We start from the raw sequence: 26,168 nt of genomic DNA on the forward strand, positions 1-26,168 counted from the left end.
GATCTACCAGCTCAAGCGAAGCGACGCGTTTCGAGCTTGTAGATCTGCTACTTTTGTGCGACGTTGTAGTATGATCAAGTAGGGCGTCAATTTACGAAAATACACTAAAAGTTAGAATACGGAAATAAGAGGTTTCTGCCCGACAGCAACGATATGGAGATTACAAGGTTTGTGCCCCGACAGCAACAAAATCATTGATGTCGAGAGGAGCTGGCTGTGTGATATTTGGCATCACAGTCCATCGACAGCGTGGCTGACAGATAACTAACGGACACCAGGGTGGAAGGGATGGCTTGGATGATCTCTGCTGTCTAGGGGAGGCCTCTGTGTCTAGACCAGATATACCTACAGCACAGTAGAGATAGCAATCTCCCTGGTCTTTGAAGAAAAAATATCCCACTTTTTATTCTTCCCAACAGCAGGGAAAAATACATCTGTAAATATCAAGACTTAAAAGTGTGTGTATGTGTGTTGTGTGTGTACTTGTATCAATATACTTGTGGGGCTCAAATGTCCCCACAAGTATAGTAGAGAAATGGTTGTTTCATGGTTATAAAAGATTTGGGGAGTTAGGTTTACATTTAGGAAATGATTCAGGATGGGGTTAGGATTAGATATTTAGAGGTTAGGTTTAGGGGTTAGGGTTAGCGTTATGCATGATTTATACGTAATTGTTGTGCACCAAAAATGTGTCACGCTGTGACACATTGTGAGCTTGTAGATCTGCACATTTTTGGGGCTTTAGTTTTAGGATTAGAAATGGAAAATTTGTTTTGTAAAAATGGAATTAATGCAATTGCTGTCTTAAGATGTTAATGTCCACTGAGAAGTATATGTGTGTGGTATGTGTGTGGTATGTGTGTGTGTTTGTGTGTGTGTGTGTGTGTGTGTGTGTGTGTGTGTGTGTGTGTGTGTGTGTGTGTGTGTGTGTGTGTGTGTGTGTGTGTGTGTGTGTGCGTGTGTTCCTGACCTCTGGCTGACGTTCAGGTCGTGCTGTTTGAGGAGACTGAGCAGCTCATTGGTCACCAGGCCAACCACCTTCCTTGGCGCCCTACTGGTCTCCTTGACAACCGCCTCAAAGTAGTCCATCAGCCCTTCTTCATTCTGTGACAGAACACATCATCATCACTATTAAAGGGACACTCCACCGCGCCTCAGGCCGAAATCAGGCTGTTCCGGTGCGTCTGAAGAAGGTTTCATCTTCGTCAGGTCTGACGAAGATGAAACCTTACATCAAAACGTTAAAATGTTAAAATATGGAGATATGAGGTTTCTGCCCGACAGCAGCGATATACTGTATGGTTATGTCTGAGTCATAGTGACGGGTAGCTTTTTTTTAATGATTGATGATTGATTCAAAACCTGAAGGGTCAAGTTGAATGTGTCCAAGGTCAGGAAAAAGTTGCAATAACGTAAAAAGAAATATATTCATAAGTATTAAGATCTTTTTACTGTGGCGCACATTAATTAATTTAAGTACCCCAAATGACGATAACGAGTCACCCAATTAGTTAAGTGACCTCTGTCTATGTCCAATGACAATAGCAAGTATCAGAGTCTTCTTAGGCAGATAGTGAAATAAATAAAGTGTGGAATATAGAATATAGCCAAAATATATATATTTTGTTATATACTAGGTATGTAAAGATTATTGCAAGGCGAATTGAGATGCTATGTGCAGTATAAGATAGGATATTACAACTTGCAGGGTTGTCAGGCGAGTGCATACATACTGTAGATAAAGCATGGCATACAGTCATTCAAAGGAGAAGTCATTCATAAGAAAAGAGGGGGGGGAAAAAGTAATGTTAAGACTAGAGAGTAATCACTTTGAACAAGCGCACATGCACACACACACACACACTTGACTATGGCAAATCACCTCTGAAAGCAAAAATCCTCAGGGTCCATTTGGTTCCATTTGTTCACTCTCCGAGTTAAATGAACAAAGGGGATTTAACAGTTCTATCTTGGTCTCTCTCTTTCACTCCGTTTGTCTTTCATTTACTGCCTCCCTCTCCTCGTCTCTTGCTCTCTTCTGTGTGCCCCCCCCCCCCCACCAACTACAGCTAGGCAATATATTGATAATATATCGATATCGTGATGAGGCTAGATTTCATCTGGTATTTTCAATACTGTAACATCAAGAACATTGTCACCTCACAGGTTTACAGGTGTAAAGATGTGGGTGGAATGTGTTGTCTTTTCCTGGTTTCTTGAAAATCTTTAAAACAATTTAAAAGAAAATTGATATCATCGTCATAATATGGATCTCTGGGTATTTTGGTCAACATCAAAAACAATCATGCTATTTGATTTAGTCCATATGGCCCAAGCTCTATCGTCACTGTCGGGTGGAAACGTTGTCCAAAACGGTTACTTTTTGGACAACGGTTACTTTTCAGGATTCAAATTTAAAAGTATCAAAAGTAGCAGATCTACATAGGGGTGGGACGATATGGGTACCTCACGATACGATATATATCACGATATTAGGCCCACGATAACAATATATATCACGATATTCGACGATATTCGATATATTGCGATATCACGATATTCAATATATATTGCAATAAATTTCACCAACGATATATCACGATATCTGAAAATATCGATATATTGCGATATATCACGATAGTCCTTGTATTCAATTCATAAACACATAAAATAGCACCAAACAGTTCAAAATCATCATTACACAAATACAGAGTAGGAAAAACAACGTATCACAAACTGAAAAAAAAAATATATATATATATATATATATATATATCGATATTTTTTTTCGGCAGTATATCGATTAGTTATTGCGGGAAAAAGTATCGCGATATATCGCGATATCGATATATCGTCCCACCCCTAGATCTACAAGCACAAAACGCGTCGCTTTGCGCTGTGTTTCGAGTTTGTAGATCTGCAACTTTTGATGCTTTAGTGTGACGCTGTAGTATGATCAAGTAGGGCGTTCATTTATGAAAAAACATTAGAATATGGAGATAAGAGGTCCCCCGCCCCCCCCTCCCCCCCCTCACCAGCAGGGTGAAGCCGTGTTCCGGCAGGATGCCGTAGGTCTGCAGCAGCCGGTCCCTCTGGACGCTGGGCAGCTCGGGCAGACGGAGGCGGAGCCGCTCCACCAGCACGGCCTGGCCGGGCGCCACACCGCCGGGCAGGGACGCCTCGTCATCGTACACCGTCAGCGGAGGGAGGTTGGGCTCCGGCATGAATCTGGAGGGAGAGCAGGAGAGAGAGAGAGGGAGAGAGAGGGAAAATAAAGAGTCTGTATAATATGAACTGTATATCGTTTGCTGTCGGGCAGAAACCTCATATCTCCATATTTTAAACTTATTTTTCCCAAAATCAGATCCACAAGCTCAACATGTGGTGTGAAGGGACACGTTTTGGGCTTGTAGATCTGCTACTTATGCTATGAACTAGAATCCTGTAAAGCAGTGGTTTTCAACCAGTGGTCCGGGGACCACCAGTGGTCCTTGAGGGAGTACCAGGGGGTCCCCAGCATTTTTAACCACTTAGCTTTGGCTATTCAAAAATAGCAGATATACAAGCTCATAGCGCGGCACCGAGTGCCGCGCTATGAGCTGGTAGATCTGCTATTTTTGAAAAACCTTGAAAAAGTGTGCATACCTTTGAATATTTATATTTTTTAAAGCAAAAATTAACTGATATCTTTGCTTCTGGGGGTCCCTGGCACAAAACATTTTCAAATGGGGGTCCGCGGCCAAATTTATATAAATTTAGGGGTCCTTGGCATGAAAAAAGTTGAAAACCACTGCTGTAAAGTAACAGTTTTGGTTTCCACCCCACAGAGATGATATATCGTTCTGATTATTTGACCTGTTCCTCTCCTGTGTTTTTTTTTTACTTCTCTCTCCTGCTATTCACTCTACCTCTATCTTCTCTCTTCTCACGGAAACTACACAATGATGGAGCGCGCACGGGAAAATAACATTTCACCCACTTCTTTACACCTGTAAACCCGATATGTGACAATAACGATTCTGATTCTGAGAAAGAGAAGGAAGGGAGACAAAGTGGAAAGGGAAGAAAAAGAGGAAGTGAGGCAGAGTGGAGGGAGAGAGAGGGAGGGAAAAGAGAAAGGGAGAGAAATTGGGAAGGTGAGAAGAGGAGATATGTTGAGCAAAAAGGCAGACAAGACAGTCAGAGTGTGTTAGAGAGAGAAATGGAAACAGAAAAATGAGTAAAGAGAAATAGAGTGAGAGAAGAGAGGAACTCGCGCAAAGCAACAGAAAATAACCTGTGAGTTTTATCAGCAGTAAAGATAACCTTGTAGCTCGCCATGTCTGTATCGTTCTACTATATCATTTGTCTCTCCATAAGCCTGCTGCTGTCTGTCCAGCGTACTTCCAGTCTACAACTGAGGGCAACATCACCTTCTGATGGCTTAAAGCTTTAAGATGCACTCCACACAATATCATGTTTTGTTTTTGGACCCTGGTGGGTTTTGGCACTCTGCATTTCTCTAAAGCATAAATATGGATTTAGACCTTCAAAATGTGCTGCTGAGAACAGCATTTTAAAATCATGGCAAAACTAGGTTACTATATTGACATGGCAATTCCTTTATATTTAAAATGTTGAGTCCTGATAACAAGGCATAATTCTAATACGTCTAATATTACCACTTGGCATAGTGATACAGGTGTGTGAAGGTGGTGGTTTTTTTTTTGGGGGGGGGGGGGATTTCTGCATCTTGATTCCAGGGGCGCCGCATATTAAAATTAGTGCACAGGTCTTGGGAAGTCCCGGAAAAGACGCGCTGTGATTGGCCAGTAGTCACTTTGGGTGGCAGTTGGGGCAAACGCTCACCCCAAAACATGATTTACAATTCTGTGCCTATCGGTACATAACTCGAACAGTGCTGAGTCGGCTCAAGCGAACTTTGCAACATTCGGCACGGCGACTCACTCGCTTGAGCTCGCTCGGCGGTGCCTCTCATGGCTCACGTTTGCTTGAGACGGCGCGCCTCCGTCGTGGTCAAAAACTAACATTTTCTGCGGTTGTTGGAAAAATAGTGTCGGCAGCAGGATTCGATCCGAGGAGATTGGGGTTGGCAGTCTAATGATTAGCGAGGCACGCCACCAGACCTTGTTTTCTCGTTCTTGCATTCAGCCAATCGCAAGGCAGGCAGGGCGGGGCTTCCCAAGTCCTGTGCCCTTCCAAATATAGCATTAATGAGCGGTTGTTTACAGGCGTGGCATATTGGCATAGTTAATAGATCCTGGAATTCTAAATTAGGGCAAAGACAGAGCCAAGTTTGAGGTACTATAAAACTCTTTTATGGAAATGTTTGGGGGCGAGGAAAATACTATATGGACGTGTGAACTCTGTGTGACTTTAACTGTAGGGGAGCAGCAATCCATTTTTGTCTTAGTGATTATTCAATCGATTACTTATTTGATTAATCGAAACACTGAGAAGCAGGTTTTAAAAAATAATATATATATTTTAAAATAAATTATACATCAACGAATCGATTAACCGATCTACAAGCACAGTGAGCTCATAGATCGGACCACTACTTAATTGCAAGTCTGCAAACACACATCCACATATGCACGCATCTACATCGAATTTTATTACAAGGCCAGACAGGCCGTATGACTGAGCAGGTGATAACACAAGCCCCATAATGAAGTCTTCTCTTGCACTCTATTAGTGCTACAGTAAGACAGTCACTCCTTTCAATTCAATGGAGCATTTTCAGTCCATGTTCACGTTTGATTGGCATCACGGTTCGCTAGCTTCACTTCATATTCACCGATTATACGATTATATCCCATGTGCTAGCAATATAACATTATGTGAATTATTGAATCAGGGTTGATGATAAATCTTCTATTCCCCATCATTAGAGAGAAAAACAAACATTTGACTGTCTAACAGATGAGAGATGGTGTGGGAAGTCGTTTTTAGACAAATCCAATTACGTTAGCGGGTCGATGAATTTGCGGAAGACGTTGGGAGGCTTGGCAAGATTACTTTGTTGCTTGCTGATGGGAAGAAATCGTCTCTGTCGGGTGGAAACCTTATATGTCCACAAATGTTACTTTTCAGAATTCAAATGAAAACATTGCAAAAGCTTGCAGATCTGATACTTTTGATACTTTTGTGTGACGCTGTAGTATGATCAAGTAGGGTATTAATTTATGAAAAAACACAAACAGTTAAAATATGGAGATAAGAGGTTTCTGCCCGACAGCGACGAAATGTAAAGTGGAAGCATTTTCTCCAAAGCAGAGCCCAGCCGGCCAATGCCAGATTTTTGGGTCCAATACCGATCCAGATTTTGCACTGTACCTGGAGTACACATGTATAAAAATAACTCTCACCTGTAGTCCTGAAGTCCCTCCTTGTCTCTCATGGGGATGGTCTGGCTGCAAGACAATATACAGTTTATCATGAGGACGTATTATCCTTGATGTTCCTTCTTTATTGTATGCACTTAATTGTAACCTGTGTTGATAAAGAAAGCACTGTACAAATAAACTTCATTAGTTGATACACATTTTTCTGTACATTGGTAAACGACAGTATACTGTATGTAAGACTTTTATCGCAACTCCCTGAGAGTCTATGGTGTCTGTGTGTTGATTTTATTGTCTGTATTAACCCATTTAGACCTGAGCCCAATTCTAAAAACGCCTTCTAAATCCTAAGTTTTCTGAAAAACTTCAAATATATATAAAAAAAATTACACAACATTTATGTTGCTATATACTGTACATAGCAACAACAACCCTAAAAGCGGTTCCCGTCTTGAAAGGTATAGTTACAAATAGGGGAATGGGTAAACAACTATAACCTAATGTGTTGCCTAAGCTGTAATCCTGGGCGCTACTCTCCCTCTGCCAGCCTGGGGAGAGCCCCGAACTGAGCTCATGCTTCCTTCAATGCATGAGGAGCGAGCAGGCTGCTTCTGATCACCTGACAGGGGGAGTTTCCCCGGTTGGACGTGCGCGTGGAAGGAACACGTTATTCCAACCAGTTCCTTTCCCCTCCATCAGGCGCACCGGCTGACGAGGGGGAGGCAGTATAGAGACCAGGATTACTGCATGTTTTTTTTGTGAGGGTACCTACCCTAGGGGACACGGGGAGAACATGCAAACTCCACACAGAAAGGCCCTTTCGCCAACCCCACCTAGGGTATGGGCACTGATGACGCGGAGGAGAGAACACACCACACCTCCAGCGCCCACAGCGTCCCCGGCGGAAATCGAACCCAGGACCTTCTAGCTGTGAGGCAACAGCGCTACCGACTGACTGCACAACCGTGCCCCCTCGTCTAGCAGCAGATCTACAAGCTCATAGCGCTATGAGCTTGTATATCTGCTATTTTCTGATAGCCAAAAGTATAAAATAATGGTTATAGCAAAAAATCAAAAATGTTCCCAGATTGAATGGGTTAAATACATGCTACAACTGTTGCCGTAGTTGGCGGGTGGTGGTGGTGGTGGTGAGAACGATGCCTTTCCAGTCACATCCTGTCTATATACGAGGAGGGGTGACAAGTCACAGCACTGCCACCATGCATGTCTCTCTCTCTCTCTCTCCCCGGGGACAGAGAGACAACCAGCCAGGCAGAGACACCTCGCCACTTTCTACAGCGCCGTGCCAACCAGGTGCCTCGGGGCAAAGCGCCGCAAGGCCTCATGGGAAGGCAGAGAGTGGAGGCAGAGAGGGGAGGCAGAGGTGGTGGTGAGAGAGGCTCACTGTCATTTGGAAGACTCGTAAGCTTCCCGAGTATCACTCAGGTATGAACACACACACACACAGACACGTGTGTATTACTATACTTGTGAGGACATCAACGTTTGTAGTGATTTTATGAAATACATTAAACAATATATTAAAAAAAAAAACATTTTTAAACCCAAAGCTAGTATAAATAAATCAGCATACCTCTCTAACCCAAACCCCCTAAACCTAACCTCTAAAGGCCTTATTCCTAACCCCAAAATCTTTTCCTACTTGAGGACCAGGAAAATGGTCTTCACAATGTCTATTTCCTAAATTCTACTATACCTTAGGGCTGTTAACATTCCTCAGAAATGAAATTTGAATATTGGGTCTTAAAAATTGGCCAGAATATAATATATAATATATAATATATAATATAATATATAATATTCTAATTCTGTTTTTTTATTTTATTTGACAGGGACAACGGATCCAATACAGAATATATTCTGTTTATTTTTATAACTTGATACATTGTTTTTTGTATTGTCCCTGTCAAATAAACCTTAAAAAAAGATTGATTATTATCTAATATCAATTTCTATATTCGAATAAACATTTGTACCCCATATCTGAGGAATATTCTAATATTTAATATTAATTTACCAGCCCTACTATACGTGAGGGGACATTTGGGACTCACAAGTATAGTAATATAGTACACACGAACTCACTGACACACATGCACGCACACACACAGAGAACCCAGGATGACAACGCCAAATCCAAATGGCCATATTCATCATAATTACTGAGATGGCTGGTCTCTGTGCCTGGCATGGGAATAAAGCCGCTAATATTGCAGGCAGCCATCCCAGGCAGAGACAGGCTGTTGGGCCGGTGGAGCCACGTTCTGGCTTTGATGTCATGTTTTAATTACACACACTTTTGATCTGACTTCTGTCTCTTGAGCCTTTCACTGGTTTAACCCATTAAGACCGGGAACACATCCGTGTCATTTTTAGATTTCTTTGGCTATTCAAAAATAGCAGATCTACAAGCTCATAGCTTGTAGATCTGCAAATCTTTGAATATAATATACTTTTAAAGCAAACATTTGTAACTAAAATCTTTGCTCCTGGGGATTCTACAAAATGTCTTCCAAATCCTAACAGTTTTCTGAAAAACTTATGTTTCTATATCAGTGGTTCTCAAACCTTTTAATGTCAAGGACCCCCAAAATTATATGTATTTGGCCGCCGACCCCCATCTCAAAATATTTTGTTCCAGGGACCCCCAGAAGCAAAGATTTGACTTAAAAATGTTCCCTTTAAAAAAAAAATATATATATATATATTTAAATATTTGCACAAATGTTCAAGATTATTCAAAAATAGCTGATCTACAAGCTCATAGCGCGGCTATGAGCTTGTAGATCCGCTATTTTTTTTACACAGATGCGTTCCCGGTTTGAATGGGTTAATCTAGTTTCGTGTCTTGTTTGTTCAAACTGTTTTTGTTTTGAAGGATATCTACAATTGCCGCCCCTACTTTTCTTTGTTGTAGATGTTTCCCGTGTGATGTTTATGTGTACAGTCTGTTGGTAGACGTGAAAGTACATGCAAAGGGTTTATTGTCATTTTGTTAATAACAGCAGGGTGTAAGGGTCTCTGGTTCTCTCGTTCTCTTACCCGGATTTGGAGTCAAAGGCTCGGGTCTCGTTCAGAACTGTACCCCCACTCTGCAGGACGCCCATCTGTCTCTGGATCTCATAGTCTGTTGACACACAGATGAAGGCATGTTTATATAGTGACATGGCATATAGGGCATTGGTTCTACAAAGTGGGGTCCTCAGCAAAATGTGTTAATACAGCATCACAATAAACCCTTTATCCATTTATACGTTGGGCTATTCAAAAATAGCACATCTACAAGCTCACAGTGTGTCACTTCGTGCCACGCTGCGAGCTTGTACTGTACATCTGCTATTTTTGAAAAATAATGTGGAAATAATAGAAAATGTTTAATAATTTAGCATTTGTTAACACAAATCTTCTGTTCTGGCTTGGATCAATAGAACGTATTGTACGTTAAGTTCCTGATTTATACTTAGAGCGTGACACCCACGCTCATCTAAGCATAAAATGACTTGTCTTAGTTCTACTACTACTCTTCTCCACTAGTCCCTCCTTAACATTTTAGTCTAGTTTTGGTTTGTTGACGAAATTGTCAATATATTTAGTTATAGTTTTAGTTAGGGATGTTCGATATTGACTTTTTTAACTATATCCGATCTACCGATATTGTCCAACTCCTAATTTCCGATACTGATATCAACCGATACCGATATATGAGGGCTTTTTCACCAAAAGTCAACTAATTGTCAGGTAACAACACATATCTAATAAAATAAAATAGCTATAATATCAATATAATATCTAATAAATCTAATATAATACAGTGATGTTGTTAGGTTTTCAATAAAGTGAGTCCTGGGACTCACTGGTGGTCATTTGAATGAGTCCCACTAATCTTAGATTAGATGTTGGCCAATTTGACAGTGCAGAAGCATAATTGCTTTGATGCCTATAACATTAACGAGCTTCAACGAGCGTCAGCTGGACACAGACACACAACACACCTGCCCTCTGCAGTGCTCTGAAAGTGACTGGAGTCTGTCTCATTTCTCTACAAAAGCCCTTGAACATGATGGAATATGATTAAGGATTACTGTGATTATGGCAAGCTCACATTTCATATCACACACACACCATACAGTAAGAACTCCTGTAACTTATTTTAAAAAAAAAACTTTACCGATTCCGATATTTTCCGATATCACATTTTTATGCTAATATCGGCCGATAATATCGGACATCTTTAGTTTTAGTCATCATAGCTTAGTTTTTATTTAGTTTTCGTCATTGAAAATAGGTAGTTGACCAACATTTTCAGTCAACAACAAAATTAACACTGCTACGCAAAATGTCCACTAGCACTTACAGTATGTACACGCAGGCTTCTGTGGTGGATGTCAAACATCTGCTGGGACACGCTGGCACGCCGCGAGTCTCTGACTGGCTGCCGCTGGCTTTTTAACACCGTGATAAATGATGCTTTCATCTTTGACTGTTAAATACCGTTTCAGCAGCACGCCCGCTCGACTTTGACAGAACATCATCAATAAATAATGTGAACGACGCATCGTGAGATGTCAGACCAGGTTTTAAACACACTTCTGTTGAACCTGAATGCACTGTTAAAAAGCCAATTTTTGGGGCTCGTTCGCCGGCCCTGGAATGAAACTCTCAGATGAGTGTTGACAGCAAATCCATGCCTTTTGAATGAGTATCTGTACCGATGGTAATTCGCCGGGCGCGGAGTTCTGTCTGAATTATGTCAGCCGTAATCGTAACTCTACGCCTCGCCGGTTACTGTCAAAACTAACTAACCTCCCCGCCTTGGGGTTTCTTTATAAAGCCTCTCCTTCTTGTTAAGTTTAAAAAAAGAACTAAAATAATAATAAAATAGAATAAAAAAACATATATTCCAACTGAGGCAGGTAGGTCAGATTCAAAGAATGTCACAAAGTAAAAAAAGAAAAAGAAAAAGTAAAAGAAAACCGCAAAAGTTTATACGAAAGTCGTTTCTGGTTCACTTCGGTGCAATGGCTAGAAGACGATTCAAATAGACTCAGACAGATTATAGTGTTTGTGAGTGTGTGCGTGTGTTTGTTACGTCTCCTTGGCTGTGCCAGTGTGTCTTATCTTTGACTCCCCCAGTTTGACTCGTAGCGCACGCATAATTACCCATCAGCCTGTGGGTCTTCCGCCAAGCGATTGTTTCCCAGTGAGACAGTGTGAACGTCAAACAGTGAAAGCTCATTGCCTACTGCGTTGTGTGTCTGTTTCTTGATCCTTGCCTTGTGTGTTCACTCAACCAGCTTAAGACCCAATGGGTTGGAACAGCGCTCAATACACACTCCTTAAATCACTGCCACACTTCTACACACACACACACACACACACACACACGCACAGTCACGCACACCTATTTTAACCCATTAAGACCTGAGGCCGATTCTACAAATGTCTTCTAAATCAGTGGTTTTCAAACTTTTTCATGATAATGTTTCGTGCCAGGCACCAGGAACACTCAAGATTTTTCAAAAATGGCAGATATACAAGTGCTGCGAGCTTGTATATCTGCTATTGATTGATTGAATACTTTATTAGCAGTTTGCACTGGAAAGTACAGTTCAATACAAGGTCAGCTAAGAGGATTTAAAACCCAAGAAAGCCTATGGCTTGTTTCAATGGGGTCCTATTGGTATTCACTGGTATTCCCAACGTGTCTGTATGATGAGATTTAATGACACAACAGCCATGAATGGCTTCTAAATCGAGACTCACGCATTAGTAAAATACAAGTGTTGCACCACACAAATTAGTTATAGCTGTAAGTAACAACTCAATATTTACACAACTTCTTAGGCAGCACTAACGTCTCCCTGCAACTTTTACTTCAACACATTCATTGAAAAATAACGACTCCATCCGCGCCAACGCACGTCGTGAGACAGATTACATCCATTGGATATTTATGGTTATGCTAACATTTACAGTATGAAGTCCCACAGGATGAGCAAGACGGGCCTGACCTTGATAATGTGATGCAAGAGGGTGTAATAGTTAGGCCATATAACCCAGAATAGATTTATGTAAATAGAGCCAAACCATTCCCCACTACATGCACCCACTCCTCCACCATTAGATAGTCCAATGAACAAATACATCCCTCATCAACTAGATGATTCGTTGAGACAGAATAAAATATGTTTTTCGAATCTTTTTTTTTTAATGGGTTATTCAAATAATGACAGCCCAAGCCAAACGTTTATTTAAGACCTATTAACTCATTCCCTGCCTAGAACGTAAAAAACTTAATTATTTCCAATTACCAATTCTGCCAAGAACGTAAAAAACGTAATTTTAATAAATAATATTTTTATTTTTTTATTTTTTTGACCCAAAGACCAAGGAGATATGATTTTTCGAAGATCTAGACTCCTATCCACTTCCTTGTTAACTTAAAACTTTAAAATTCTGTATCTCGGCTCCTGAGTACTTTTTTTTTTCCAATGAAAAATCTCTGGCAGTGGGCAAACGCGGCCAGAAATAATTCAGGCAGTGAATGAGTTAAGACCTGAGGCAGATTCTACAATTCTCTTCTAAATCCTAACAGTTTTCTGAAAAACGTAATGCTGCTATAATATCAGTGGTGCTCCAACCTTTTCATGTCAAGGACCCCAAACATGATATGTATTTGGCCGCGGACCCCCATCTCAAAGTATTTTGTTTCAGGGACCCCCAGAAGCAAAGATTTGAGTTAAAAAAAATCGCTTGAAAAGAATATTATATTCAAAGATTTGCACATATTTTCAATCTTTTTCAAAAATAGCAGATCTACAAGCTCATAGCGCGGCACTTGGTGCAGCGCTACGAGCTTGTATATCTGCTATTTTTGAATAGCCAAAGTGTAAAATAATGCTTTTTAGCTCAAATAAAAAAATTACACAGATGCGTTCCCGGTCTTAAAGGGTTAAAGTCACTGAATAAGATATACATTCTAAATTGTGAACCAGAAAACTACAATCAGTAAATAGTCATATTGATGTCAAGTTAATTCATACATTTATAAAAAACAATTATGATAATAAATGAGGACCATTTCTGTCTACTTGCTACTGCATACCATATAATTGAAATTGAAAGAAAAGAAAACAACAAAAGTCCACAGCCCAGCTCTGAGACACAGAGCAAGTACCATCTTATAATGAGCTTTACTGAGAACCAATTATATGAGGTTATAATAAGGTTGGAAATGGGTGAAGAGCTGCAACCATTATGTTTCTGGGTTATCATTGTCGAGTTAATGTGTTGACGCCTATATCTCTCTGTTTACTCATTCAATTGATTGACTCTTGCATCATTTTATGCGACTATACATTACTTTAAGCACTACTAGCTAGGACATAGCCTATTATTTAATAGTCGTGGTGCAACAGAATTTAGTATCTAGCTACAGTACTAAGCTCTAGTAGGGACTGCCCTAAAGCCTGATTTAGTGCAGTCCCTATTAAAAGCTCTACAAACTTACAACGTGGCTACTTTCAGCTATTTTTGAAAAAAAAAGTATACAATAGGGCTTAAAGGGATATTTCACTTTAAAACATGTTTGCGGTCTTTTTTAACATATACTCTGGCTTTTGTGAGCACCCCAGACAGTTTTTAAGTTGCTTGATTCAGTAGATTTTAGATATTTGACATTCATTTGATCAGACACACCCCCTTCCTACATATCAAACATCTAAATACTGAATCAAGAAACTCAAAAACTGTCTGGTACGATATCCAAAATCCCAGGCAATATCTAGTCTTATACTTGTATCACAATATCAATAATCTCAATATATTGCCCAGCCTCAGTAGTTGGGTAAAGGGGGGCACTTGGATTCATAAATAAAGTGAGTCTAGAACACTGACCTATAGCTTTGGACAGGAAGCGGGCACTGTTGATGTTCTTCACCTCCGTCCTGGTGCCCAGAGGTTCTCCTGGCCTGTGGATGGACACGTTGGCGTCCACTCTGAGCTGTCCCTCTGAGGAGCATGGAGAGGCACCATGAGAGGCAGCATGAGAGGCAACACAAGCACTGCAGAGATCAGAACATCGCTGTGGTTGTTGTATGCCTTTATATTATACTAGATTGTGATGCTGTTCGTTTTGCCCTCTGGGTGTGTACCACCATCAGCCTCATGTTGCTTGATGCATGTCGTTTTGTTTAGTTAAGTTGTGTATGTTGTTGTTCTGTTATGTATGCCTCTGTTTTGTTTCATGTTGTTTTTGTATTTCTAATTTCATTTATATTTTGTCTCGTATTTTTTTTATCTGTGCAAATCCTGTTAACAATATCTGAAAAATACCTGTGTGAGAGGAAAAAACTACAATAAACAGATGTTTTAAAAAAAAAGAACATCGCTGTGGCATGGAGAGACGGTGGTCTCAAAGTGGGGTAATGGATAATGGATAAAATCTCACGTCCTAATATGAGATTCGTGAATGTAGCCCCCCACACACTAGCACTGTGTTTCATAAACAATTTGCACAATGGTAGAATTATGTGTTTTGGTAGCCATACAGCCAACAAAATGCCAGGTGCTTGCTTTTATGAAATATCTGAGATCATTAGGATTTTCTAGAAGATTGAACATTCTACTGCTAGTTTGACCCCTTCAAATAATCTTAAAATAACTAATAACCGAAAATATACTATCTACAAGCTTACAAAACATGTTGTAAGCTTGTAGATAGTCTATTGTCGGTGCATGTCATGCTTTCATAGAAGACATGCTGACTTCTACGGAATCCAATGACTGAAATCAGAACTTTAATCCATGCTGTCGGGCAGAAACCTTTTATCAGCATATTTCACCGTTTCCCCCGCATAAATCAATGGCCTATTTTATACTCCGTCATATGATAGTGTCGTGTAAAAGTAGTCAAACTACAAGCTCACAATGCCTCGCATGAGCGACGTGTTGTGAGCTTGTAGATCAGCTATTTTACCTACGGTATTTTGGTTGGTTAAGTCGGTCTGTGGGTTTTATAAATATTTAACCAATGAAAAGGATTTAACAAGAGCTTGTGACTAAGTAATACCTACATTGGATCCATGGGAACACAGGTCCTTTATTCATTTCCTGAAAAGTAATGATTTTGGACATACAAGTAGATTGACTATTTTCATGATTTTTTAAAACAATTTTAAAAAAGCAACGTTTTTTGAAATACAAGGTTTCTACCCGACAACAACAATATAATACATGTATACTATTGTATTTGTCACTCCCTCATACGGGTGTATGAGGGAGTGACAAATACAATAGTTCTTGATCAATGAGTAAGACAGGAGAGACAGAAACAAACAGAGACAAATGGAGAGAGAGAGAGAGAGAGAGAGAGAGAGAGAGAGAGAGACAGAAACAGACAAATGGAGAGAGAGAGACAGAAACAGACAAATGGAGAGAGAGAGAGACAGAAACAGACAAATTGAGACAGAGACAAATGGAGGGAGAGAGAGAGACAAGGAGAGAGACAGAAGCAGACATAGAGCAGTGGTTAACCCATTAAGACCGGGAAAGCACCTACAAATGTCTTATAAATCCTAACAGTTTTCTGAAGAAAAAAAACATGTTGCTATATCAGTGGTGCTCAAACTTTTCCACGTCAAGGACCCCCAAAATTATATGTATTTGATCGTGGACCCTCATCTCTAAATATTTAGTTCCAGGGACCCCAGAAGCAAAGATTTGAGTTACAAAATGCTTTAAATATATTCCTAGATTTGCACTTAATGTTCGATTTTTCAAAAATAGAAGATCTATAAGCTCATAGCGTGGCACTCGGTTGTGTATCTGCTATTTTTGAATAGCCAAACTATAAAAAATATATGGATAAAGTGGTTTACACAAAGATGCTTTCACCGGTTTGAATGGATTAAACAAACAGTGTGTGTTGTTCCTTACCAGACATGTTGCCCTGACAGGTGCCCAGAGCCTGCAGGATGAGCTGCAGCTCTCTGACAGCGGCCGCAGCCTCCTCCCCACAGCTCATATCTGGCTCCATCACCAGCTCCATCAGGCCCACTCCTGACACACGCACACACACACACACACACACACGCACACACAGAGTGCAGGGAAGATGGTGTCCGGTGAGATTTGTTTTCTTTTCTCCTCAGAGGCGAGTCGTCTAAGCCAGTGGTTCTCAAACATTTTCACGCCAAGGAACCCGTAAATTAATAATAGTATTTGACCCCCATCTGAAAATATTCTGTGCCGATTTAAAACAAATAGCAGGGCTATAATAGCGCGGCACGAAGTGATGACATTTTGCTGGGGACCCCCTGGAACCCCCCCAAAGACCCCTGGGGGTCCCCTGACCCCACTTTGAGACCCCACCGTCTCTCGCACGCACGCACGCACGCACGCACGCACGCACGCACGCACGCACGCACGCACGCAAAATGGCTCTTTCCTACTGCAAGAGCTAAGTGAGCCGTAAGGTATTTTCACGGGTTCTTGATTTGTTCTGGCTCGGTTTCAGATAAGGTTCTCAGAAGCTAATTTGGGCCCTGCTCAGGAGGTGGTACTAATCCTGAGCTCTGGGAACCCAACATCAGGGGAAACATATACTTTAAAACATTTTTGAAAATAGTGGAAATAGCCGAACTACAAGCTCACAGCGTGTCGTGATTTGTGTGAGTTTTTTTTTACGTACCTCCTCCTTCCTGGGTGATTCTGGTTAGATTGGAAATAAAAACTATCATTCATTCATTCTTTCTTTCTTTCCATTTTTTTGTGCCATTGGTGTCATGGTTGGTGCTCTATTGGAACATTGATTTTTTTTTTGTCTGGAACATTATATTCCGGCCTGCTGAACCTGTTCTGTTTTTTGCTTATTTTATTTTAATGTCAGCCTGTTGGAACATATTTTGAAGATTGACCTTCTGAACGTGTTCTTTTGGAACATTATATTCTGTAGGCGCTCAACTAGCCAAATTGCAATTATTTGAGATTATTTGCATAATCGTTTCCAAGTTGAAACATTTTCATACATTTTCAAACATTTTCCAAAAATAGCAGAAATAGCTGATCTACAAGCTTACATTCTTTTCAAAGTATGCAATTATTAAATGTGTCAGTAATTTCTTTGTATATCGTCACCGTCGGGCAGAAACTAGCCATTTTTCCTCCATTTTTTTCCCTTTTTAATAAATCAGTGCTATTGAACACCCTTTACGTCCGTGTGTGGGTTTTACAAATATTGAACCAATGAAAAGTATTAAAAAGCACTTCTGACTAAAGCTCCTGAACTCATTGGGATCCTCAAACTGTCAGTCAAACCACCTAACTCCAGCTTGTGGAGTTAGGTGGTTTGTCCCCCATTGATTAGAATGATGAAGTCAGATGGAAAAAAACCCTGGCTCCACATTAATGGTCAAAAACCTCCACTTGAGCTGTACTTGGGTGAAGTGATGATAATATAAGGACACATTCAAGTATCTGAACGTTTATATTAGAAAAAAGATTTTAAAAAGTTAATATTTTGGACACTGGTTTCTGCCTGACAGCAGAGATGTTCAACCCATTAAGACCTGAGGCCGATTAAAAAAAAAGAAATTCTAAATCCTAACGCTTAGTTAGGATATATATTCTCAAAGATTTGCACAAATTTTCACGATTTTACAAAAATAGCAGATCTACAAGCTCGTAGTGCGGCACTCGGTGCCGCGCTACGAGCTTGTATATCTGCTATTTTTGAATAGCCTAAAGAAATCTAAAAATGACACAGATGCGTTCCAGGTCTTAAAGGGTTAAGTTATTAAGCAATTTTGATCACAATGCCTACATTATTGTGTTCCAATGGTCAATGCCAAAAACACAATTAAATCATTAATCGCAATAATTTGTATGGCAATTAATTGTCATCTTAAATGTTTGTAATTGTGACAGTCCTACGCTCAAACTTCAGCTTCAGCTTCACGTTAGTGGGTGAAATTGGTGGTACAACAGTTACCTGCTCTGTTCAGGTCTATGAGGGTCTGGCTGCGGTGGTCGTCGTGCAGACTCTTGCCGCTGTCCTGTTCCAGCTGGATCTGCTTGATGCGGACAGACTTGGTGATGACCTGGCTCCTCTTCTTGCCTCCCAGGTGGCTGTAGGTCAGTGAGCCGTCCACAGCGATGGGCCGACGCTGCTGGGTGATCTGGTAGCCGGCCTGAAGGAGCAGAGGATAACCAGGTTTTTGATTTGATGGGGAGATGAGGTTCTTTGAACATATAAACTCCTCGAAAGAAAAAGGAGTTGGAAACTTAATTTCGGTCCATTAATTCTCCCCTTCAATAATACCAACTGGCATTGTGTTTTATATGGTTGTTATCGTTGATTAGTCACCTTTAAAACGAGGTTGTAAAGCAATCGTGGAATCAAGCAATCGTGGATTGAGCAACACAGCTAAACGCGTGGGAAAATATTTGACCAAATCCGCCAATATGCTTCTGTTGGTATTCACTCTCGTTTTGAGCGACCTGCCAGCACAGTCACTGGTGTGACTGATCATTGAAGGGTGAAATGACTGACCGAAGTTAAGTTAACTTTTTTGAGGAGTTTATATTAGGGTTTTATCCACAAACATTCTGAAAGAGTTTCATCATCAAACATTTTTGGGCCAGCGGTGGCTTAAAAAGGTTAGAGGAGCACGTTTGAGACCGAAAAGGATCCTTGTTCAATTCCCCGCATTGGCAGGAAAAATCGGGATGGGGAAGCGAATGGCCACCACTTACCCCTTCCTCAACACAGCTGAAGTGCCCTTGAGCAAGGCACAGAACCCCCAAAAGCTCAAGTGGCGCTGCTCAGTGGCCAACAGTATAAGACTGTGGTTGTACTGGGCAGTTACCAGGTTATAATGTGTGTGCGTGTGTGTGTGTGTGTGTGTGTGTGTGTGTGTGTGTGTGTGTGTGTGTGTGTGTGTGTGTGACTGTGCAGGGCCTTGCTGAAAAAGAGCAGTCATGCTCAGGGTACCTACCCTGGGTTAATAAAAAAAACAAATGGTGGTGATATTGTGAGAGATTTTGTTTGCGTTTGTATCAGTGACTGGGCCTTTGAAACGCCCAGGTACTGCACTGGACATCTGGTTTATGAGTAGAGTTTCTTATACAAGGGATAGTGATTTATGTGTGAAATGATAATCCCCTATTCTCCTGCTAGACACTGCGATCAGGCTTATTAATCTTGATAATCAGTGCTGACTGTGGAACAACGCCCTCCCTGGTGAACTCAGTCTGGCAAGTTCTGTGTCACCTCTTCAATCCCTTCTCACACAGTTGCTTGTAACGTTTTTTTTTTTTTTTAACGGTTCACTTTTAATCCGAACCGAGCTGAACCCCCACCACTCGCTGCGGCGGTTTGTTGACTCTGTCTATGTACTGTACAAGCCTTTAAGATATTGTGTAAATCTATGGGCTCAAAAAACACTATCCACCGACCGTTTATTGACTCAGAAAGAGACAAAACAGCGGTGGCTTAAGTCGGCGGCATGGATCCTCGCTAGACGTGAGACGAGGTGTGTCAATTAAAGCTCGACAGCAGCTGTTGGCACTGCGTTCGGAATCATTATGCGGCGCTGGAGTGTTGCCACACCACTCTCTAAGGCTCAAGCCTGATTTATACTTTAGCTGTGCACCGTGTATCGCAGTGGTTCTCAAAGGTTTTCATGTCAAGGACCCCAAAATGATGTATTTGGCTGTGGACCCTCCCCCCCACGGTCTCAAAAACCGTTTGTGCCAGGAACCTCCAGAAACAAAGATTTGAGTTAAACATTTTTGCTTAAATAAAAATATATTATATTCAAAGATTTGCACAAATGTTCAAGATTTTTCTAAAATAGCAGATGTACAAGCTCATAGCACGGCATGAAATGACGCGCATATGAGCTTGTATATCTGCTTGTATATCTGCTATTTTTTAACAGCCAAAGTAATTGTGAAGCCATATTAACACATTTTGCTGGGGACCCCGTGGAGTGGACCCCACTTAGAGAACCACTGGTGTGCAACATGTTGTGAGCTTTTAGATCCGCTATTTTTCAGTGTGAGACAATTGGCGAGCAACTTGAGTATAAACCAGGCACTCACAGAGGCTAAGGGATCTAAATATTTCATCCGCTCCTCCTCCACCCCTGAGGTAGCGAGCAACGCTCCGAGTTATTGCTCGTTGACTGCGTTGCTACAGCAACAGCATCGCAGGAGACTAAACACATTAATTATACTTTTAGACTTATTGGCGTGCTAAGCCTGGGAGGAGGTGGGAGGGGTGCGAGGGCAAGGGGCGAGGGAATGCCGATTAGTCTGACATTCTGCATGTTGTACCTGATCTGCATATCGTTGCTGTCGGGCAGAAACCTTGTATCTCCATATTTATTTATTTTTTCGTAAAGTAATACTACTTTGTCACACTACGTCAGTCAAAACAGTAGCAAAAGTAGCCGATCTACAAGCTCACAACGCGTCGCGGTGCAATGCATTGAGCTTGTAGAGCTGCTATTGTTGTTATTTTTGAAAAACATTCGAAGTGAAAGCGGTTAAGTGTGTCTCTGGGTTTTGAATGAATTTTGAACCAATGAAAAGTACTAACAAGAGCCTGTGACTAAATAATAACTACATTGGATCACAGCTTGTTTTTTTCCCCATTTCCTGAAAAGTAACAGTTTTGGACAAACATGGTTTTTGCCCGACAGCGACGATCTGATAAACAAATCCCTCACTTACACGTTGGCTCCTTCAGGAGGCAGAAACTTCTTATCTCCATATTTCAAAGTTTTGTGTTTTTTCATAAATTAATGCCCTATTTGACACACACAAAAGTATAAAAAGTAGCAGATCAAAAAGTAGCAGATCAAAAAGTAGCAGATCAAGCTCTAGACGCAGCGCAAAACAACAAGTTTAGAGCTTGTAGATCTGCTACTTTTGAATATGAATCCTGAAAAGTAACAGTTTTGGACATATGAGGTTTCCACCCGACACAGACGATATAAGAGGAGGGGCATTGATTGACATACAGCTTTTCTAATTCATGCTTCATCGCACAGACCTTTCAACACTTGTCACTCAACAACAAAATGACATATTTTGGGTTGTGCAATGAAGTATAAATCATCATTTAGTTCATTCTGTTCACAATGAGAAAGCGTAAGCGTTAATGTGTATCGATGGATTTTCATTGCAGGTTTGACACGCAGCAGCAGCAGCAGCACCACCGGTACAGCTGGCGTTAATGGACAAAAAAAAAAAAGGGATTGCCGTCTATTGCATTTTATTTCACAATTTTATCCCCATCCAGTGTATGTGGTTCTCTACATAAAGGGGAAGAGGGATATCATATTTGTTTAAGCCGGTTAGATATAGCCGTCATTAATCACACTTTCACACTGTCAGTGGAATATACTGCTGGCACGCCCATGTCAGGAATGACAGCCATATCCACAGTGGCAGTTTAAACCTGTTTTTTTTTTTTAAACCAATTTTTCTCCCCAATTTAGTCGTTATGCCAATTAATTCCTCCCTACACGCTGTTGTATCCTACTGACTCACCTGCCAGTGAGGAGCCCCCACCTCGAGGACGTTGAGCCTTCGTCCTACTCATCCTCCTACTCCTCCCGCCCAACACTCCCTGCTGACAGACAGGTGCCACCCCGAGCCCGTAGGAGTTAAGTGAGCCTTGCCGAGCCAGGTGACGCAGGAGTCACATGGCTGTTGGAGCCTATCTCCTGTTGACGCTGAGAGCCAAGCAGGGAGGCATTGGGTCCCATTTTTATAGTCTTTGGTATGACCCGACCTCATGGTCTCAGGGCAGACATTCTAATCACAAGGCCACTGAGCTGGTTAGGAGTCGTGGCTTCCCTCCCCCGAACACGGGCCAATAGTGTTCGTATATAGACGCACCACGGTGGATTCGAACCCACAACCTCCGCGGTGGTCGACAGGCACTTCACCACCGCGCCACCCAAGCGTCCCTGGTTGTAACCTGATCTATACGTAGTCGTACAATGGTGTCGACGACGTATGCTTTGAGCCAAAGTGCATTATGGAACTGCAGTCAACTAGAACAAAACACTGGCCTGAGTAGTTAAGAGACCCAATGCGGCAGTTTCAACCTAGAGGCCCACAGTAAAAGCACGTTAAAATTTAAACACAGTAATAAAATGAGATAATTTAAAAAAATTAACAAAAACAAAAATGTGGCTATCATTTAACACATAGCAGGCAGGAACTGAAAACAAGCTCCATGGCAGTCATGTAAACAAACACATCAAACATGTAATGGCCTGGTTTCTGCCTTCTACTCTCCCCCACATGCGTTGTCAATGTCAGTGAAAACATGGCCTATGTTCCAGTTCTCGCAAATGGCTGTTTATAGTTTATGCACACATACAGATGCAGCACATTAAGGCAGCTCGTTAAGGCTAGAGGACCATTTGCATTTCCAGACCTTTGCTGTTAATGAAGGGAAAGCTATGTTTGCCTCAGACAGGAAAATACTCCTAAACAGACCTAAATCAAGTCTCTTGCGCAGCCAATCACACCGCACGCCACTTCTTCAGCCCTAACAAGCACTGATCTGAACGTCTCCCTGATTTCTTGACATTTAAAACGGAATTTACTCTTTGGCACGCACGCACGCACACACCTCAATTCTGCACCTACTACATAAACGGTACTATGACTGTGTGTGCAAATACTGGCTCATTTCTCAACCTTTCTGGGTCACAAACCCAGGAAAGGGGATATAACCATAACTATATATGAATGTGTATGCTGCTATGTGAACTATATACTGCTACCCTTCAGTATGTCTGATCTCTGATTACACTTGATGTAGAGTCAATACAAGAGCGATAATTAATTTACTTATTCATAGAGCGTACACTTTCATTATTTATCTACATGTTGCTACACCAGCCTCTGTATTCTAGAGGCCGATACAGCAACAAGAACAGATAAATACATATACATTATTCATATTAAACTATTGACTTTCTTTGTTAGGTTTTTATTGTTATTACATTACTCACTTATTCAATCATTGCACCATTCTAATTGGCAGCGAACATAAAAGTTGTGGTGGTTTTCTCGAAGGTAGATCTCTTTTTTTGGGTGCTTTTTACACATTTTTCTCCCAAATTTAGTCTTCTTTTTTTTTGGCAATTAATTCCTCCCCACACACATTTGTGTGTTATCACTGCTGTTGTATCCTACTGACACGCCTGCCGGTGAGGAGCCCCCACCGGGAGGACGTAGAGCCTTCGGCCTACTCCTCCCGCCCAACACTCCCTGCTGACAGGTGCCGCCCCAGCCCGTAGGATAACATGCAGTGATATCCCCCTACCCGAACACCAATTGTGTTCGTATAGAGACGCACAACGCAGGCACAGCGCCATCCGGGCGCCTATTCGATGGTAGATCTCACCAGCTTTGGAAAACGATCTCATGCCCGAAAAGGTTGTCCAACCCCTATAGCAGTGGTTTTCAAACTTTTTTGTGCCCAACAACGTACACCAATGAGCACAACTTTGTTCATAGCAAAAATAGCAGATCTACAGGCTCACAACGCATCAACTACAGGCTCACAACGCACAACTATTTTTTTTTGTGAAAGAAATTGTGAAAATTTCAACTTTTCATTATAGACGGAGAAGTTTTTTTTTAGCAGCCATCATCTGGATGAAGCTGAAACTGAATTTCCCCCACGGGATTAACACAAGTCTTCCCTCCCCCTGCAAGAGGAGGGGGAAAATGCAAGATCATTTTAAGATCAATGGTATGTGAGTGAAAGTGAGAACAAAATGATCTGACACTTCTTTTTATATTGTATTAATTATTGGATCGAAGCCCAGAGCCTACACAGTCAAATCTGTGGTGTTCATTTATCCACTTGTAACTCCGATACAGTATACACTGTCAGGACCCCGCACTGAGAGCTATAGGTGCCTAATCTGAGTTCCCAGAAGTTTTCGCCAGCTCTCGCATACAAACGGGAGGGGCGAGGAAACTTCTGGGCCAGAGCCCTGGTATTTGTGGACGGGATGTAACTTACGCTCAGAATCTGAGCGGACACGCCTCTTACCGGTCTGAGAGCTGTGCAACTCGTCTAAACAGTCCGACGAGAGGCAATCAGCAGTACACAACAATGGCGGCCGCAATTTCTCAAGGAGAAATTGCTTCCCGTCGCTCCTATTTACATGCAACACCCACTGCATGTGGATCCCGCCCCCTTTTCTTCATTGGCTGTTGATTTGAATCAGAACGCAGTGGCCGCGCCCCTGCTGTCCAGGCTCTGAGGCGAAGTCTCCCAGACTAATAGGTGCCTGACAAACTGCCTGGTGATAAAAGTTTTTGCTATTCAACCACGCCTCTGCCTCCCATCACCAAGTAACTGATACCCCCCACCCCCCCCTACACTCGCACCGTGCCTCACAAATAGATTAATTACACTCATTAAACAAACGTCAACGATTCCATATCCATGCCCACGTCTGTTTATTTGAAAACTTAATATTTCAAGAAAATTGTAATTACGTGCTCGTGCCGGTAGATTAGTGTGGAGTCACTGGGGCATGTTATTAAAGAGCTGTTATAAAAACTTTACATGCATGTCCCTGCCTGCCGTCTCATTTTCAAACAAGTCAGCGCGAGCCGCATTAATCATTTAATGAGCGTCGGCCGCATGCCGCAGAAATGTAATCAGCAATTTATAGTTGAATATATCAATAATGCACAACTCGATTTGGGTGTATAAGTTTTGACTGGATTAATTTCTCTGCGCCCCTTGGTGTTGATTAATTTTTACAGACGTGGATTATATTTCAGATCTTGGGCCTAATGTGGAAGTCTCCCATTATTACCGGCCTAAATTAAACCGCCTCTGTATGACTGCTCATCATCAGGCTGTTTAACGCAACACTGGATCAGACGACTCTTTACTGAGAAGCAGAAATGTGCAGCGACGCACCCGAAGTCGCCGCAAATCGCTGACTGGATCAACAGGCATTACGGTGCACAAACAATGGATCACAAATGTAAATATGGACACATGGCAAACAGAATGGAACACCGCCCCATACACCCACACCCAAAAGAAGAAAGGAAATCAAATCATGTGGAACAGCGAGGCTTCAATGAGGATCTGGGACTTCATGTGGTCAACTTGTGTCATCACTCGTCAGTCATTGTGACATACTAGGGGTGTGCATGGATTAAAGCAAAATAGAATCTCACGACTGAAACTGTACTGTACTTTTTACACTATTTCTAAAATAGAATCAACACGTTTAATGAATGTCTTTATGACATTATAAAGTATGACATGTTATATGATGGTTAGTAGAGGTCAGTATGTTAAACATTACAATAGTTTTATGAAACCACAAGGGGTGAGGTAGACTATGAACCCTGCAGTCACTTGAATCACTGATAATGATAATAAAATATTAGAACAGTTTACTTGGAGGTATTGCGGTTCTAAATATGTCAACATGCTTCCATAGAAGACATGCTGACTTCTATGGAATCCAAAAGACTTAAATCAGTTGTGGCGACTAAGAAACTTTAAGTCGTGTGTGTGTGTGTGTGTGTGTGTGTGTGTGTGCATGTGTGTGCATGTGTGTGCATGTGTGTGCATGTGTGTGCATGTGCGTGCATGTGCGTGCATGTGTGTGCATGTGCATGTGCGTGCGTGCGTGCGTGCGTGCGTGCGTGAGTGAGTGAGTGAGTGAGAGAGAGAGAGATAACTTTGCACAACAGGTGCGTCAAAGCTCCACCTCTTGGCAGACTCAT

General features: G+C 41.5%; 1 protein-coding gene across 2 annotated transcripts in view; it reads right to left on the minus strand.

The window, feature by feature from the left end:
• Window positions 1-26,168, minus strand: part of gatb (glutamyl-tRNA(Gln) amidotransferase, subunit B) — a 40,513-nt gene that overhangs the window by 5,222 nt on the left and 9,123 nt on the right. For both annotated transcript variants that reach the window (XR_013931999.1, XM_080412450.1), the window contains exons 4-10: window positions 18,358-18,556; window positions 16,305-16,427; window positions 14,265-14,378; window positions 9,411-9,495; window positions 6,372-6,416; window positions 3,036-3,228; window positions 971-1,104 (exon numbers count right to left, since the gene is read on the minus strand). Coding sequence is in view for 1 of the 2 variants with exons in the window: in XM_080412450.1 (XP_080268576.1) it covers window positions 971-1,104; window positions 3,036-3,228; window positions 6,372-6,416; window positions 9,411-9,495; window positions 14,265-14,378; window positions 16,305-16,427; window positions 18,358-18,556 (893 nt within the window). In the remaining variant the exon portion in view is untranslated. The remainder of the gene's footprint in view (window positions 1-970; window positions 1,105-3,035; window positions 3,229-6,371; window positions 6,417-9,410; window positions 9,496-14,264; window positions 14,379-16,304; window positions 16,428-18,357; window positions 18,557-26,168) is intronic.

This window comes from Gymnoscopelus braueri, assembly GCF_963280865.1.
Source record: "Gymnoscopelus braueri genome assembly, chromosome: 2".
NCBI lineage: Eukaryota > Metazoa > Chordata > Actinopteri > Myctophiformes > Myctophidae > Gymnoscopelus > Gymnoscopelus braueri.